General features: G+C 43.3%; 1 protein-coding gene across 13 annotated transcripts in view; it reads left to right on the forward strand.

The window, feature by feature from the left end:
• The window catches only part of KIAA2012 (KIAA2012 ortholog), a 266686-nt gene that overhangs the window by 222290 nt on the left and 25604 nt on the right, over positions 1-18792 (forward strand). For all 13 annotated transcript variants that reach the window (XM_077448591.1, XM_077448592.1, XM_077448593.1 and 10 more), the window contains 5 exons: positions 2194-2290; positions 4483-4654; positions 5860-5998; positions 6899-7224; positions 11439-11641. In XM_077448591.1, coding sequence (XP_077304717.1) covers positions 2194-2290; positions 4483-4654; positions 5860-5998; positions 6899-7224; positions 11439-11641 — 937 coding nt within the window. The remainder of the gene's footprint in view (positions 1-2193; positions 2291-4482; positions 4655-5859; positions 5999-6898; positions 7225-11438; positions 11642-18792) is intronic.

Genomic DNA, 18792 nt, shown 5'->3' on the forward strand with positions numbered 1-18792 from the left:
AAGAAGACCCCGGAGCTGTGCAATAAACTATTTTAACCCTTGTGTGTTACTTTTTTTCACAGGTGAATGGGTAGGGGTACATTGTACCCCATACTCATTCACATAGGGTGGGGGGCCAGGATCCGGGGGCCCCTTATTAAAGGGGGCTCCCGGATTCCGATAAGCCCCCTGCCCGCAGACCCCGACAACCAACGGCCAGGGTTGTCAGGAAGAGGCCCTTGTCCTCATCAACATGGGGACAAGGTGCTTTGGGGTGGGAGGGCCTGGTATGGCTCAGAAGGGGGGGGGGGCGCTCGCTCGTCCCCACCCCCTTTCCTAGCCGGCCGGGTAGCGTGCTCGTATAAGGGTCTGATATGGACCTGGGGGTTCCCCTTTAAGTCCATGCCAGGTGACGGCGTCAGCAACGCCTCCTTCGCTGGCCCCAGCTACCTGGAGACGCGTTCAAAATGAGCGGACTTTCCTCCGCGTGTGTGGGCGAGTACGTTCATTTCAAAAGTATGGCGGATAGTCCAGCGGACTTAGTAGGTAGTATTAGTCCGCTGAAAAAGTGCCGCGTGTGGGCAAGTAGCTCGTTCGGAAAGTCCGGCGGACTTAGTCTGCTACGTGTGTATGCGGCATAAGATGTAATGGGTTTAGTTCAATTGTAATGCATTATCTAAGCATTTCTCTAGAAATTTCAAACTCATTATATACTCTGGGAGTAAAAATCTAATAATGTTATTATTAATGGTATTAAAGTGGTTGTAAACCCTTACAAACCACTTTGCCCTACAGGTAAGCCTAGATTAAGGCTTACCTGTAGGTCCAAGCAATATCTCCTAAACCTATATGGTTTAGGAGATATTTGCCCGAAAACGGGCACCGCTGTCTACGGCGCATGCGCCGTAGACAGCGGCGCGCAGGCGCACTGAACGCGGCAGTTCCAAGAATGGAGCTGCCGCATTTGTCGACTCCCGTGCGCATGCGCGGGAGTGACGTCATCGCGGCTTCGCCGAATGACAGCGGCGGAGCTGCGAGACGCCACCAGCAAGATGGATGCGGCGGACTACAGGGGACAGCGGCGACTTCGCTGGCTCCTGTGTCAGGTAAGTGACACATAATGGGCTACTATGCGATGCATAGTAGTCCATTATGCTTTACCTTTGCAGGGAAAAAAAGAGGAAGTAAACTCATCAGGGTTTACTTCCTCTTTAAGGTTTGAACATGCACTACAGACACAGATTTAGCCATGATATATAATGTCTTTAAAACAAAACCATGTTTCATGAGCAAACAAAAATTCAGCTTTTTGAGAAAAAGAAGTGCAAGTTTAAAATATACAAAAAATAAAAAAGGTAAACTATATTGGCTGTAATGCCATTGCACATATTACCTGAATATATTACCAACATTAAATATTAAGAAAAAAAATAAGAAAAGCCTTTTTTCAGTGGCTTAGTAGATGCCCCCCACTTATTCTTGTGGTAGTGCAGTGTTAATCTAGACTTTAAATTTAGTTTTAGACATAGTCTTTTGAGTAAAATGACATTTAATTTTAGTCATATTTTAGTCTCTTGACTAAAATACCATTTAAATTTTAGTTGTATTTTAGTCATCTGAACTGTTTTAGTTTAAGTCACATTTTAGTCGACTAAAATAGTGTTAATTTAGTCAATAAAAATATTTCCATCAATGAAATGAACACTGTTTTTGTGATCCAGACTTGTCTTGCAGATAGCATAATCAAATCAGTGACCTAATTTTTGTCTACTGCAGTTAAGAAGTACAGTTTAGTCACCACTCTGCTCCAAGCTTGTAGTTGGACAGTGAAGGAGAGGAAGCAAGCTGGTGGGGTCAGCACTCTGCTCTCTTGTATAACTCTGTGTAAAGCAATAGCGTTCTTAGCCCATGTGGGTTCTGATGTTCATTGGATTGCATGGGCAAAGATCAGGGCAGATTGAACCGCCTCTAATGATAGTTCATAGGTTCATTTAAAGTGACCCATACCATTCCTCCTGTTAGCCATTCTAGCAGAGATTTCTAGAGAGTTGTAACATAAGGAGCAATAAAAATCTCATAACAGCTTCTATGCATTGGTACTGTTAGATGAGATAGCAAGAGAAATTGTATGATTCATTTAATGATGTGAGCAACTGGCCTCTAGATGAATATATCTCTTGTTCTTTAAGCCGAAAATTGTATTTTGTATTGTAGGTACTGTAAAACAAACGAATGCAATAAAACAGGATTCCGATATTTCCAAGGAAAATACTATAAAGGAAATCAGGAAAAGCAAGAAAATCCCTGAAATGTGAGCAGCAGATATCAATGCTTGTCATGCATGTTATTATAATTTCTTTGCGATTCCTTTAAAACTGAAGTCCAGAAAATATTTGTGTTTCTTTCTTACGTTGGTCCAGTTTGGAAAAATGTAAGCTTGCATTACACATACCTCCTCTGGGGCAGCTGGAAATAGCTGTAGTAATCTGCGCTACTACAGCGATGGCCGTGATCTTCTGGGTCCTGGCTAGGTTCTAGGCAAGCAGCCACCCCACTGCACACTGACCACAAGGGTCAGTCACTTGGCACTGACACCATTCATAGGACATGCTGATTGGAGGAGGTGGAGAGGAGGGGTAGTGCAGCTGCTCACAAAGACCTTAGAAGGGAGTAATTAGAAGGTTGTGGTTACTGCTGTAGTAGCACCTACAACTACAGTGATTTGCACCTTCCCCAGCGGTCACTCTGTTACAGTATGAGGAATGCATACTGCCAAGCAATACAAATAACTCCTGGAGTTTAAACTGGAGCTTCACCCAAAAGAGGATGCTCCGCTTGTTTGCAAACCCCCCCCCCCCCCCCCACACTGCCACATTTGGCACTTTTTGGGGGCGCGGATACCTGTCAGAAACAGGTACCCGCTACCACACCCGGGGTAAGATCGCTGAACAATGATTGTCTCCCCCCAGCTTCGTTTTGGGAGACACAGAGATATCCCAGAAGATAACAGGAGCATTCAGAAAGTACAGCTCGACTCGCGCATGTGCAGTATAAACAGGCTGTGAAGTCTGTTTCCCTTAGTGGAGATGCCGGCGCCTGAACCCAGGACCGATGGATGAACCAGCTAGGGGTGCCAACATTGTGGGATATCTGGATAGGTAAGTGACCTTATATTAAAAGTCAGCAGCTACAGTATTTGTAGCTGCTGACTTTTAATTTTTGTTTTTACAGGCTGGAACTCTGCTTTGAAGGAGAAGTCCAGACTGAGCTTTTTAGGCTGGGCTTCTCCTATGAGTCACAGGAGTGCAATTCATTTTGCACTCCTGTGACCCGTTTTCAGCGGAGAGCAGTCTGAAGTCCGCTCTCTGATGACGTCACCAAGTTCAGTCGAGGCACCACATCATGCCGATTTCTGACGTCTGGATCCGCCAGCTGCCTGGACTGATGGCAGTCTCAGCGAGCCGATTAGACGCCCCCACACTTCACCCCTTCACAGCTCAGTGCTCCAGTGGGTGTGGAGGAGCTGAGCAGGAGATATGCTGACTGACGCGCTGCATCTCTCCGCTTGAGAAGGGGAGAGAACCGAATTATCTGCGGTGTTCGTTGACTCGGTTCTCAGTGAAGAGGCGACAGGGGACAGATGCAGCATCAGTCTGATGCTCCATCTACATAGGTAAGTATGAAAAAAAAACATACTTCTCTTTTAAGCACTCATAGTCATTCCTAGCTTTTTCAATATATTGGGTATGACATTCTGCCATAAAACCATGGTGCAGCATGTCTGCTAGTAATACAATCATTGCACTTGGCTAAAGGATGGTGTGTGCCCTTTATTCTACAGTACGGTCATCATGCTGTCCACTAATTCTGTGTGAGCTCTGTAACACTATTCAGATTTGTGACTAGTTCACATGCGGCCACTGCAAAGGGACTTATCCATAAAACTAAACCTGGTCATGTGAGCAAATAATGCATTTGCCCTTGGGACTCATTTATTGGTGTTATGGTAAAGCATGCAGTAGCATAGCCTGACACAACTGCGTCCTAGTCCTAGGCAGTTCCTATGATCTTTAATCCCATAGCCCAGACTTAATATATACAAACTTCTGTAACTCCTTCTGCAGTTAACATGCTTGTGCCTATACCTAATGCCCCAATCCTTATAAACCCCTCCCTGTAGCCCCCACTGCCCTGCACATTATGTAAAGAATAGACTTAATCAAACAGTTGGTATTGGTGATGGAGAAGATATTTGAATATGCCTAAGCAGGCCCAAAGAGCCCCTATCTGTGCATACTGTTCCTGATCCACTGGTGCTGGGTTAACAGAAACAGTAGTAGGCCTACCACAATGACAAATAACCTGCCTTCCTGGCACTCATATCGGTAGTCTAGTGGCAGAAATAACAGAAAAATCAGACCGTTGGTGCTGGTGAGTAGATTGTCTGTAAAATGTGACTTTCATAGCTGGGATTCTTAATCTACCTAACCAATTTCTTTTCAGCAACAAAGATGTAGAAAGAGAAACAAATGAGAACAAGGAAAAGCTGCCTGGCCATGATCTACAGGCAGAAGTCACACAACAAAAGAGTCCACCAAGGAAGCAGCAGATGACTGAAGAGGAAATGACTGAAGAGGAGGAAATGGTGCATGCCGAGGAGATTACCAACACTGTAGTAAGTATCTTTTCAGCTTTGAGCAAATATAAGAAGTATTGCCATAAAAGTTTCATTATAGCACAAGAAACATGGTTTTAAACTGAACCTATGGGGATAGACATATGAGATGTGCCATTGCTGACTTGATTTTAAAGGTACAAAACCCAGGGCTGTCATTCGTATCCAGGTTTTACCACATAGTAAGTCAATGACCTTTAAACCAGCATATAGAGTTTAAAGCCCAAATGCAAATTTCAAAATAAAAAAGTAGCTTAGGTTTTGATACTCATCATTAGTCCTCAGCTGTCCTTTGCAGTATTCCTTTTTTACAAGTCTTTTGAGTTTAATGATGCCCAGCCAGGACATGTTATAAACGCAGTGATCATTGCACTCTCCCCTAAAGGGGCATCAGTACAGGCTACCTTCATCCATAGTGGGGTGGATTTACTAAAGGCAAATAGACTGCGCACATTGCAAGTGCATATGAACCAATTTTCCATAGTAAATGTGGTAAAGCTTCACCTTGTAAAGACTACCTAATAAGGTGCAAGGTAAATTAAAAAAAAAAAGCATTTTTGCTTTCACACAATTGGACGATGAAAATCAGCAGAGCTTTGCCGCGTTTACTAAGCTCTGGGTAAAATGGGTGCAACTACACTTGCAAAGTGCACAGTCTAGTTGTCTTTAGTAAATCCACCCCAGTGTGTTGAAGCAATGACGGCTTCCATATTTCTGTTCTCATGTGTTCAACAACACAACAGGACCCAGCCTTTTTTCTCTTCTGTAAGGTAAATCGTGGTGGAAATGATAACTGCCACACAAAGGTGAATATGTAACACATATTCCTAGTGATCACACATGATTATAACTTATTGATTAAAGTCCATCTCCAACCAAAATAAATCATTTAGTTTTGGAGAGACCATGGAAGGGTGAGGGCCTCTGTCTGTTTTTTATTGATGTATGTAGCCATATTAGAGAGATGTGACTTTGCTTTCTGTCAGGAAGAATGAATAGGAAAAGCACAGGTTTGTTTAGTGATTTTGAAAAAATATTTCAGATTTGTAATCCTTTGCCTGAATTGGGGAGTGCCTATTTGTGGTACTTGTAACACGTGACTAATACAGTTGATCTACAATAGTCATTATACACAGAGTAGACTTACACATCTATATTTCTCTAATATTTTTTACTTTCACATGGTTGTCGTTGTTACTTCATAGAATAAAGAGACAGTAAAGGGGAAGGGCAAGAAGAAAAGCAATCCAGAGAAGACTCAAAAAACAGAGAAAAGTCAAGCCAAAGCAACCAAAAAGTCAAGTCAGGGATCTGCTACAGAAGGCAAGGCTGCATTTGTAGTAGGTAAGTTATTACCATATAGAAGACTAGAACTTTGAACAGAAGAGCTAATTACTTCAACAGACAGTTCTCAAACACTTTGCATCATAAGGATGCATGTTTGATTAACCAAGACTAAGATTAAAAAAAAACCTAGGTCAGCTGGGAGATTTGTTTGTATGGCTTTTCTACTTTCTCAGTCCAGCAGCACAACAGTCCCTCCCCAGTCTTTATAAATCCCCCCCATATCTTTGTACACTTGTACAAATAGTGCATTTGTTTGATATTTAGAATTTGTAAAAGAAAGGCAATCATTCGGGTGGGGTTTTGAAAGTTATTATGGTTTGTTTTGGATTTACACTTTTTAGGCGGTTTAATGTTTTTTCATACAATGACATTAATCGTTTTTTTTTATATATTTCTTTATTATAATCAGGACTGACAAAATACAAATTTTAAAACTTTTTTTTTAGTTTGTTAAATATAAAATATTAATATGCTGTTTCATCATATGCAGCATTATGTTTTTTAGGACAGAGACAGAGATACTGAAATCAAACAGCTTCTGCAGTGCTCTTAAAAAAAAAAAAATAATACCCTTTGAATTCTATGTGCAACCTGTGTGTATATTTGTATATATTATAATATTTTGAAATAGACTGTAACATTGCCCAAGGTATTTGTTTATACATCTTGCAGAAGAAATACACCTGGGAAATGCATAAATACAGATTGAATATCCAGTGTTACCATGTATAATTATCCACATATAACATTATGCAGACAGAAACACATTGTGTATGTCATGTAAATATGAGTATATTATAAGCTGATTGTATAGCTGCCATTATATAATCGTTTTTTCTCATTACCCCTTTTCCCAGTAACACTTTGTATTTTTGTGGGGGGGGGGGCATTTTACAGGCAAGCCCAAAGAGAAGAAAGCTGAAAGCAAAATCTCCTATCCAAAGAAATCCTCAGGCACAGGGCAGCAAACTATCCAAGAGACTCAGGAAATACCTCATGAGATGTCAGAAGAGGAAGAGAATGATTCTGAAAAGGAAAGTGAAGACTCTTATGTAGTAACTGAACATGTGAAGAGGAGCCCCTCTCCAACAGAACCCAAAGACCTGCCTCCTGACTCGGATACAGGGGCCACAGATAACATTTCCAACCAGGATGCAGAACAGAAGGTTCCTGAAACAATTCCCACCAATGAAGAAGAGTATGCTGACAGCTTGTCATCGGAGGTAACAGCTACACCCTTATAGAAAAACAATTGTACGTTAATTGTAACAGAATTAATTGTGAAGTATCAGCATATATATCGTTTACATAATTATTAGCAAAGAATGGTAGGGGCAGTCAGCAGTCTGCTCATCCTTATAAGTTCAAAGCATACTCACAGGAAGTATGGAAAAAACACAGTAAGGCTGGGTTCACACTGCTGCGGGGGGAGATCCGGATGTGATTCGCACCGCAAATCACATCCGATCTCCGTAGCGATGCGAGTACAGCCATACAGATAGTATGGCTGAATTCGCATCGCTCCCGCAGCAAACTCGCACGGGACCCTTTTTTTGGTCCGCAACAGAATCGGATCGCATGGGGGTTCACACCATGCGATCCGATTCCTGTGCGAGTCGGCAGATCGCACTGCGATATGCGGATGGATCTGGGGGTGTCATTAACATATCATTGACACTCCCAGCCGTCCGCATAGGGCAGTGTGAACTGCCGGCGGGAGGTGTGCGATGCGGGAAAACGCCGCGGATTCGCGGCGTTCCCGCATCGCAGCGGTGTGAACCCGGCCTAAAGGAAAGAGTGCACCAGATTACACAGAACATCACTGCGTATAATTAAGCTACATGCACACAGACGTTTTTACAGCTGCTTTTTTGAGCGTTTTTTGCAGCTTAGAAACGCCTGTTCATGTTAGTATATGGCTTCATGCCCACCTAGGCGTTTTTGAGCTGCAAACGGCATAGCCATTTTTAAGCTGTAAAAAAAAAAAACAGGACCAGTGCATTCTGAGGCTCCAGCATTAGAGCTGTAAAAATGTCAGACACCGCCAAAAGGTGTTAAACGCAAATTAACGAGGCTTAATGCTGTGTTAAGCCTTGTCCGGCGATTCTGTTCACTATGGGAACCCATTGATTTGAATAGAGGTCATACCAGATCAAGATGATCCGACTTGCGGTGTGACTTCTGTGCTGAGAAGCTTGAAGGGGAACCCAGCGAAAATGTAAAAAAATGGCGTGGGGTCCACCCATGTGTTTTTTTTTTATTGACACTTTTCCCCCTAGGTGAATGGGTTGTCGGGAAGATGCCCTTGTCCTCATCAACATGGGGACAAGGTGCTGTGGGGTGGGGGGCCCACAAAGGGCCCCCCTTCCCCAAAGCACCCACCCTGCATGTTGAGGGCATGCGGCCTGGTACGGCTCAGGAGGGGAGTGCTCGTTCTTCCCCATCCCCTTTCCTGACCGGCCAGGCTGCGTGCTCGGATAAGGGTCTGGTATGGATCTTGGGGGGAAACCTCACACTAAATTAAAAAATATATATTTTCGTGTGGGAGGTTTCCCTTAACATCCATACCAGACCGGTGGGTCTGGTATCGTCTTGGGGGGGGAACCTCACGCTAATTTTAAAAAAAATTTTAAAAAACATTCACGGGGTTTCCCCTTCAAGATTCTCAGTACATAAGTCGCACCGTAGGTCGGATCATCTTGATCCGACTTCTGGTGCGACTTCTATTCAAATCAATGGACTCCCATAGGGAACCATTGATTTTTGAATAGAGATAGAGAAACAAGGCTGAAAGTTAACGTGGCTTAACGTGCATTGAATTCAGTGCAAAACGTGGGGGAAAAAACGCATTTTTAACGCTGCTTTTTTCCTGGCATCTGTACTAGCTTTACAGCCCTTTTTTAAAACATCCATGTGCATGTAACCTTAAATTAAAAATGATATATAGCACATCACACCATAGGCTCCCAAAAAGTCCCATTAGACCATGCTGTGAAATGAATGAGTATGCTTTGTAGAACTTTTCCAAAACATCATAGTCCACTATAGTTTCTTTCCCAATTCATACCTATATGTGCATTTGTTTGCTTGTGCTATCAGTGGTTCACATCAATTTGGTCAATTTGCATTTTGAATGCATTTTTGTTAATTTTACCAAAAAAGACTAAACTAGCTTTGCCTTATTGATGCAAGCATTTTCCCCAGTTTCGTTAACATTCTTCATACTACAGCCACTTTTAAAAGCTGTTGCTATGGCTGCCACAGATTCTTAAATAATCACAGATTCACAGATAAGGAATCTGGCAGGAATTAGGACCAGCTCTGAGCTAGGGTATGGACTTATGCCAGGGCTCAGAGTAAGGCAAGTTTGTGTTGGGGAGCTGTCATGAAAGTGATAACTTCCTGCACAGAGCTCTATCCCCAACCACATTCAGTTGTTGGCTGGGAGATTCCTTGGCCAATAGCTCAATGTAAATAAAGGGGCCAGAGATAATGGTAATGTCATTAACCAAATCTAGTATATTGCATACTTGGGAAATGATGAGCTCACCGAACTAGTCTCTACAGGCACATCGGTTTGACTGACAAATGGCAGAGTCGAAAGCTGCTATTGGACTGAATAGCAGCTATTGATCTGCCCACTGTTGTGTTTTGTCAATTAAAAGTAGTCTGCACCTGATAGGGAACTACTCTCTGTTTTTCATCAGACTTTGCCCACCAAACAGGCACTGCGGCCATAAGGACTAGTTCCCTATCAGGTTGGTCTCCCTTGTGAGCTCATCATTTCCCAAGTATGGGCATTGCCATATTTGAGTAATACCATCACCAATCTCTCAGGCTTTCCCCACCCAAATACCAAACTTCCTGGCCATGCACCTATCTGTGTGATGGGCACAGTGTCTGGGGAGAGAGCACGCTGAGGAAGAATTGTCTATGGGCACACACTGGAATTTATAAAGACTGGAGCAGACAAATGTTGTGAAAGGGTCTCACATGCCTTCTAAAAGTAGCACAGCTTACTCCAATTTGACGTGCATGCAAGACACTTTTTGCATAATCTGTCTCTGTATGCCAAAAGAAAGTCTTCATTAGCTCCACTTTCAAATGACATAAACTGCCAGTATGTTATTTTGAATTTGGTGCAGGTGTTGTGCCACAATGTAGAAGAGGAGCAAATTAGAACTGCTTGAATTTGCTTGCATTGGAAAAGGCACCAAAATGGATGATAGTGCATGGAGAGTATGCCCAGAATCAACTATAATACTTATTTAAGTGATTGTAATGCTTGAATTTATTTTTTTAAATAACAAACATGTTTTACTTACCTGCTCTGTGCAATGGTTTTGCACAGTGCAGCCTGGACCCTCCTCTTCTCATGTCTACACCAGCACATCTGGTTCTTCCCCCCGCCAAGTGCCCCCATAGGAAGCTCGCTCCCAAGCCAGGCTGTTTGCGTCTATTCAGACACACAGCTCGGATCCCCCCCCCCCCCCCCCCCCCTCTGCTGACAGATATTGATTGACACCACCAAGAGCCAATGGCTCCAGATGCTCTCAGCCAAGCCTGTCAGAGCCGGGAAAGGAGAGAAGAGCCGATGCAGATGTGCACAGCACTGGACCAAGAAAAGAGTTCAGGTGAGTATGGGGGGGAGGGGGGCTGGGGGGAAACCACTATTAAAAGTTTTTTTACCCTAATGCAGGCAATGCATTAAGATAAAAGACCTTTTACTTTTAGAACTACTTAAAGTGGTTGTAAAGGTAAACATCTGACAGTGCCGGCACCCCGCGCTTGCCCCTGATGTCCTCTTCGCCACTCAGCCTGGTCGCTGATTGGCTAGAGTGGATGGATTGAAAGCAGCGCAGCCATTGGCTCGCGCTTCTGTCAATCACATCCAATGAGGCGGCGCGCTGGGGCGGGGCCGAGTGATACAGCGAGCGGCTATAGCCGCCGGCTGTATCACGGGAGGGCGCCCGCAAGTGCTTCTCACCATGTGAGGGAGCTCGCATGAACGTAAGAAGTACTTGCAGAGGGAAGCCGAGACAGCCGCTGAGGGACTCCAGAAGACCAGGTTTGGGGCCACTCTGTGCAAAATGAGCTGCACAGTGGAGGTAAGTATCACATGTTTGTTATTATAAAAAAAAAAAAATTACTTTACAATCCGTTTAATGTTCATGCTGTTAGAAGGCATATTATATGATATTTTATTATTGAAACAGTACAAGAAGGGAAGGGAAATTTCCTCAAAGGAGACACAGACAGCAATAAAGATCCAACAGAGATACACACAAAAAGCTGGCCAAAGTTTGGCTTTAGTGGAGTTCTTTTAAATGTCTTTTCCATAGAGGCCAGCAAATCAATAATTAGTAAAAAAAATTCAGGACAACATCAGGAACAAAGTCAACCTATCCTTGTTATAACTTTGATGTTTGTTTTTCAGGCCACCAGCAGCTCTGTCCATCAACAGAAGTTGGCCAGAGCTCGAGAACGATCAGAGAAAGCAGAAAGAAGGCGGTATGAGGTAGAGAGGAAGAGGAGAGAGCGTGAGGAGCAGCTGCGGCTGGAGAAAGAGCAACAAGAGAGGGTGGAAAGGATGAAGGAAGAGCTGGAAGAAGAGCAGAAGCGCAGGGGAGAGGAAATACGGTCAGTATATCTGCACAAGGGTGCTACTTTCACTAAGTGCTCTTGTCTGCAGTCATTGTTACAACAATATTTTGTCTGGTAAGAAAAAAAGAATAGATTAGGTTTGGCTATTAAAATGATTATAAACCACTTTTATAGACCCAGTGGTAGATTTCAGTCATTTAATCATAGAACGATCCCAAATTTCTGTTGTAGTTGTGTGCAATTCTGCTTATATTTACACAGAAATGTGACTTTCAAGAGTCTGAGCTAGATTGTGCCAACAGTGTAATAACTGCCAACAGTGTAATCACACACTATGGCACTGTAAGACAGTCTATGACTATGTCAGTCTAAAGCCCCATACACACTATCAGATTTTCTGCTGATTTTTTCCATCAGATTTACCAAAACCATATAATATGAGGTCAAACCTTAGGGGTTTCAATGTGTATGCAATCAGGCAGGCCCTTGTACTACATGGTTTTGGTAAACCTGAAGGAAAAAATCAGCAGACAATCTGATAGTGTGTATGGGGCTTATGGGGCCTCATTCACACGGGCTTTCTTAAGCAAGGACTATGTTTGCTTCCATAGGGATGCACAGGTGTTTCGTGCATCCCCATTCAGGCAGACTTATTCATGTCAATTGGGACACAGCTCCTGCTCCCACTTTGACAGCCATACACATGTGGGTGCTCAAGTGCAGCCACACCTGCATGGCTGTGAAATAGGGAGCAGCAGCTGCCTCTATTCAGCCACTGCATCCCAATGGAATGAATGAATGGGACTGCCTGCACAGGGATGCATGGCATGGTGCACCCTTAAGTACGCCCGTGTTAACAAGGTCATGGGGGAGCGAGACCAACTACAATCTGATTGTACAATCCCTGTACAATCTCATTTAAATTTACCAATACTGTGTAATAGGAGTTCATTAAATAAAATTATTCAGACTTTATATGAGACAATGACTGCTACAGAGTTTGTATGTCTCCATCCCTGAATCATATAGAAAAAAAAAGGGGGAAGGGGAATGGGGGAATGGTGGGACTTTAGATGAAGCACAACACCATTACCAAATGAATCAATTAGTAGATACTATTTAATGGTGCACGTGGATGCATGTGGGATAGTAAATTACATGTAAATAACATGTAATAAATAACATAATAAATACATACAGTGCCTTGCGAAAGTATTCGGCCCCCTTGAACTTTTCAACCTTTTGCCACATTTCAGGCTTCAAACATAAAGATATAAAAATTTTATTTTTTGTGAAGAATCACCAACAAGTGGGACACAATTGTGAAGTGGAACGAAATCTATTGGATTTTTGAAACTTTTTTAACTAATAAAAAAATGAAAAGTGGGGCGTGCAAAATTATTCGGCCCCCTTGCGTTAATACTTTGTAGAGCCACCTTTTGCTGCGATTACAGCTGCAAGTCGCTTGGGGTATGTCTCTATCAGTTTTGCACATCGAGAGACTGAAATTCTTGCCCATTCTTCCTTGCAAAACAGCTCGAGCTCAGTGAGGTTGGATGGAGAGCGTTTGTGAACAGCAGTTTTCAGCTCTTTCCACAGATTCTCGATTGGATTTAGGTCTGGACTTTGACTTGGCCATTCTAACACCTAGATACGTTTATTTGTGAACCATTCCTTTGTAGATTTTGCTGTATGTTTGGGATCATTGTCTTGTTGGAAGATAAATCTCCGTCCCAGTTTCAGGTCTTTTGCAGACTCCAACAGGTTTTCATCCAGAATGGTCCTGTATTTGGCTGCATCCATCTTCCCCTCAATTTTAACCATCTTCCCTGTCCCTGCTGAAGAAAAGCAGGCCCAAACCATGATGCTGCCACCACCATGTTTGACAGTGGGGATGGTGTGTTGAGGGTGATGAGCTGTGTTGCTTTTACGCCAAACATATCGTTTTGCATTGTGGGCAAGAAGTTCGATTTTGGTTTCATCTGACCAGAGCACCTTCTTCCACATGTTTGGTGTGTCTCCCAGGTGGCTTGTGGCAAACTTTAGACACGACTTTTTATGGATATCTTTGAGAAATGGCTTTCTTCTTGCCCCTCTTCCATAAAGGCCAGATTTGTGCAGTGTACTATGGACAGACTCTCCCACCTCAGCTGTAGTTCTCTGCAGTTCATCCAGAGTGATCATGGGCCTCTTGGCTGCATCTCTGATCAGTCTTCTCCTTGTCTGAGCTGAAAGTTTAGAGGGACGGCCAGGTCTTGGTAGATTTGCAGTGGTCTGATACATTTCAAAATGATCGCTTGCACGGTGCTCCTTGGGATGTTTAAAGCTTGGGAAATCTTTTTGTATCCAAATCCGGCTTTAAACTTCTCCACAACAGTATTACGGACCTGCCTGGTGTGTTCCTTGGTCTTCATGATGCTCTCTGCGCTTTCAACAGAACCCTGAGACTATCACAGAGCAGGTGCATTTATACAGAGACTTGATTACACACAGGTGGATTCTATTTATCACCATCAGTCTTGTAGGACAACATTGGATCATTCAGAGATCCTCGCTGAACTTCTGGAGTGAGTTTGCTGCACTGAAAGTAAAGGGGCCGAATAATTTTGCACGCACCACTTTTCAGTTTTTTATTTGCTAAAAAAGTTTAATTTATCCAATAGATTTCGTTCCACTTCACAATTGTGTCCTACTTGTTGGTGATTCTTCACAAAAAATAAAAATTTTATATCTTTATGTTTGAAGCCTGAAATGTGTCAAAAGGTTGAAAAGTTCAAGGGGGCCGAATACTTTCGCAAGGCACTGTATAAATGTATACACACACATAAGTGTTCCTACATAGTAAATAATATTTATTAAAATATATTAAATGTAGCCCAAACTTGCATATAGACATGATTGATTGCACACACGATAAAGGTAGTCTCAATACATTGATATATAGCTCTACGCACGTTATCGCATTTGATCCTGATGAGTGGAAGTTATCCACGAAATGTGCGTGGAGCTATATATCGATGTATTGAGACTACCTTGAAGAAATTTGAATCAATTTTACATTATCATGTGTGCAATCAATCATGTCTATATGCAAGTTTGGGCTAATTAATACATTTTAAAATATATTATTTAGTGTGTAGGAACACTTATGTGTGTGTATACATTTATATGTATTTATTATGTTATTTATTACATGTTATTTACTGTCTCACATGCATCCATGTGCACCATTAAATAGTATCTACTAATTGATTCATTTGGTTCTGGTTTTGTGCTTTATCGAAAATCCCACCATTCCCCTTTCCCCTCTTTTGTCTGTGTAATAGGAGAACAAACCTACACAATCCAATCAATTTCTATCCAATCACACAGCCCCTTAACATACATAATTATCTGTAGACCTAAAGGAGATTGTGCATTCAGATTGTTTGGTGAATTGTCAACTAAAGTGGGGTGTGGGCAACTGTAAACATAGTTGTGAGCAGATTTTTATCACCCCCTGGTTTATTTTTCATGCAGTTACAATTTATTTGCTGAATTTAGGACTGGAGAAATCAAACATACAGTATCTCATAAAAGTGAGTATACCCCGTCACATTTTTGTAAATATTTTATTATATCTTTTCATGTGACAACACTGAAGAACACTTTGATACAATGTAAAGTAGTTAGTGTTCAGCTTGTATAACAGTGTAAATTTGCTGTCCCCTCAAAATAACTCAATGCACAGCCATTAATGTCTAAACCGTTGGCAACAAAAATGAGTACACGCCTAAGTAAAAAAGTCCAAATTGGGCCCATATAGCCATTTTTCCTCCCCGGTGTCATGTAATTTGTTAATGTTATAAGGTTTCAGGTGTTAATGGGGAGCAGGTGTGTTAAATTTGGTGTTATGGCTCTCACTCTTTCATACTGGTCACTGGAAGTTCAACATGGCACCTCATGGCAAAGAACTTTCTGAGGATCTGAAAAAAAGAATTGTTGCTCTACATAAAAATGACCTAGGCTATAAGAAGATTGTCAAGACTCAGAAACTGAACTGCAGCACGGTGAGCAAGACCATACAGTAGTTTAACAGGACGTGTTCTACTCAGAACAGACCTCCCCATGGTCGACCAAAGAATTTGAGTGCACGTGCTCAGTGTCATATCCAGAGGTTGTATTTGGGAAATAGAATTATGAGTGCTGCCAGCATTGCCGCAGAGGTTGAAGGTGTGGGGGGTGAGCCTGTCAGTGCTCAGACTATATGCCACACACTGTATCAAATTGGTCTGCATGGCTGTCGTCCCAGAAGAAAGCCTCTTCTAAAGATGATGCACAAGAAAGCCCGCAAACAGATTGCTGAAGACAAGAAGACTAAGTACATGGATTACTGGAACCATGTCCAGTGGTCTGATGAGACCAAGATAAACTTATTTTGTTCAGATGTGTCAAGCGTGTATGGCGGCAACCAGGTGATTAGTACAAAGACAAGTGCATCTTGCCTACTGTCAAGCATGGTGGTCGGAGTGTAATGGTCTAGGGCTGCATGAGTGGTGCCAGCACTGGGGAGCTACAGTTCATTGAGGGAACCATGAATGCCAACCTGTACTGTGATATACTGAAGCAGAGCGTGATCCCCCCCCTCTGGAGACTGGGCCGCAGGGCATTATTCCAAAATGAGAACGGCCCCAAACACACTTCCAAGATGACCACTGCCTTGCTAAAGAAGCTGAGGGTAAAGGCGTGGACTGGCCAACCATGTCTCCAGACCTAAACCCTATTGACCATCTGTGGGGTATCCTCAAACGGAAGGTGGAGGACCGCAAGGTCTCTAACATCCACAATCTCTGTGATGTCATCATGGAGGAGTGGAATAGGACTCCAGTGGCAACCTATGAAGCTCTGGTGAACTCCATGCCCAAGAGGGTTAAGGCAGTGCTGGAAAATAATGGTGGCCACACAAAATATGGGCCCAATTTGGACATTTTTACTTAGGGGTGTACTCACTTTTGTTGCCAGCGGTTTAGACATTAATGGCTGTGTGTTGAGTTATTTTGAGGGGACAGCAAATTCACACTGTTATACAAGCTGTGCACTTACTACTTTACATTGAAGCAAAGTGTAATTTCTTCAGTGTTGTCACATGTAAAGATGTAATAAAATATTTACAAAAATGTGAGGGGTGTACTCACTTTTGTGAGATACTGTATAAAGTGGAGTATGAATGAGTTTAATCAGTTGATCCACTGCTGCTTCATTTGTAAAAATGTGTTGTACATACCCAGTGGCCACCCATTCATGCAGGGCGCAGGGGCGTCTCCCTCCTAATCCATGTGCTCTGCCCCTAATTTACATGCAGGGCGCTGGACGCATCGATTCCAGTGGGGCCTTTTTTTTTTAAGCACACGATTAGAGCCTGAGGCTCTAATTGGCTTTCAAAAAAGGGTGGGTTTGGGGTGCAGAGCACTGTGCCCTGAGCCCACCCAGTTGTGTGACAATAGCGAATTAATATTCGCTATTGTCTTGATGATTCTCCTCCCGGGCCAATCAGCAAGGGGTCTTGAGACCTGACTGGCCAGGAAGTCTCAGGCCCCACTTCCTGTTCAGCCGGGAGAAGAAGCATTGCAGTCCTAGCCCTCTCCATACCTCTGCTGGAAGAGCAGGGTTCTCTGTGATCTGCCTTTGCAGCTCATTCTTCATCGCCCCCTGAAGTCTCCATCCAGGAACCAGGACAGGGAAGTGGGTTTGATCCCAGTGTGATCGGTGGCCCCTCTGTCCATGGCGGTGAAGGACGATAGAGACCGGACTCTTCTCTGGGAAATGTTGCTTCCTCTGCACTGCTTTCAGATTTGTTCAGCCCCTGACTCTTCATTTCCCCTGCATCCTAAGGTAAGGAGGACTCTGATTGATGCCTTCTGGTCTGTCTTCCACGGGGGGGGGGGGGGATAGCCGCCTTTCGGTCCGTCTACCACATGGAGGTTGTCAATTGCCGCTTTCCCGTTCATCTCCCGTGCAGGGGGGGATCCCTGCCTTCTCATCTATCTCCCATGAAGGAGGGTGCCACGCCCACCCACTCCCTCCCCACCAAAATATTGAGCACCAGCCGCCACTGAAGATACCTATCCTTGGACCCAAGAGTTTTAGTATGTTGGATTCCCTTAGTAATGTAGATTTTCTTGAATAGGGATGGCCGAACTGTTTGCCCCGCGGTCGTTTTGCAGTGAATTTTGCGTGTTCGCGATTCGCCCGATTGTCGGACTATTGCCGCTGTTCGCCCAAGGACATATGTGTTTACAGTGTCAAAGAATTTTGACCCATGATGACACATCCATCATGGGGTACAGGACAGCCAATTGAGACATTTCAGCACATGGACAATTGGACATTCCCCCTACCTTATAAATAGACCTGATCTGGCGGCCATTTTACATTCTGTCTTATGTCATTATAGGGAGAGGTTGCTCTGTGTTGCAGGGAGAGACTGTAGTGACACAAATCGCTAGCTATTAGGTCCACAAAAGTCCTTTTAAGGACTGGTATGGTATAGGTGTAGTACAGTATATAGGGTTCAGTGCACTGCTGTGCTGGTGATTGCAGCAGCCTGTCTTTTGTCAGTGCAGGGAGGGACAGGACGCTGTGTGCAGCAGGGACAGTCAGTTTAATCACTAGCTATTACTATTAGGTGCACAAAGGTCCTTTTAAGGACTGGTATAGGTGTACAGTATATAGGGTTCAGTGCACTGCTGTGCTGGTGATTTCAGCAGCCTATCTTTTGTCAGTGCAGGGAGGGACAGGACGCTGTGTGCAGCAGGGACAGTCGGTTTAATCACTAGCTATTACTATTAGGTCCACAAAGGTCCTTTTAAGGACTGGTATAGGTGTACAGTATATAGGGTTGTACACGTATAATATACTTTCTTCCAAATATAGAAAGAATATTATACTTGACTGCTGCCCTATTCTGCAGCAGTCCTTTATCAGTGTAGGGACTGAGGTACAGTCTGCAAATCACTAGGTACTAGGTCCACAAAGGTCCTTGTAAGGACTGGTATAGGTGTACAATATATAGGGTTGTGGTGCACTGCTGCCCTATTCTGTATCAGTCCTTTATCAGTGTAGGGACTGAGGTACAGTCTGCAAATCACTAGGTACTAGGTCCACAAAGGTCCTTGTAAGGACTGGTATAGGTGTACAATATATAGGGT

Source organism: Lithobates pipiens, unplaced genomic scaffold (assembly GCF_037356315.1).
Source record: "Lithobates pipiens isolate NorthernLeopardFrog02 unplaced genomic scaffold, aLitPip1_a1.2 Scaffold_22, whole genome shotgun sequence".
Lineage (NCBI taxonomy): Eukaryota > Metazoa > Chordata > Amphibia > Anura > Ranidae > Lithobates > Lithobates pipiens.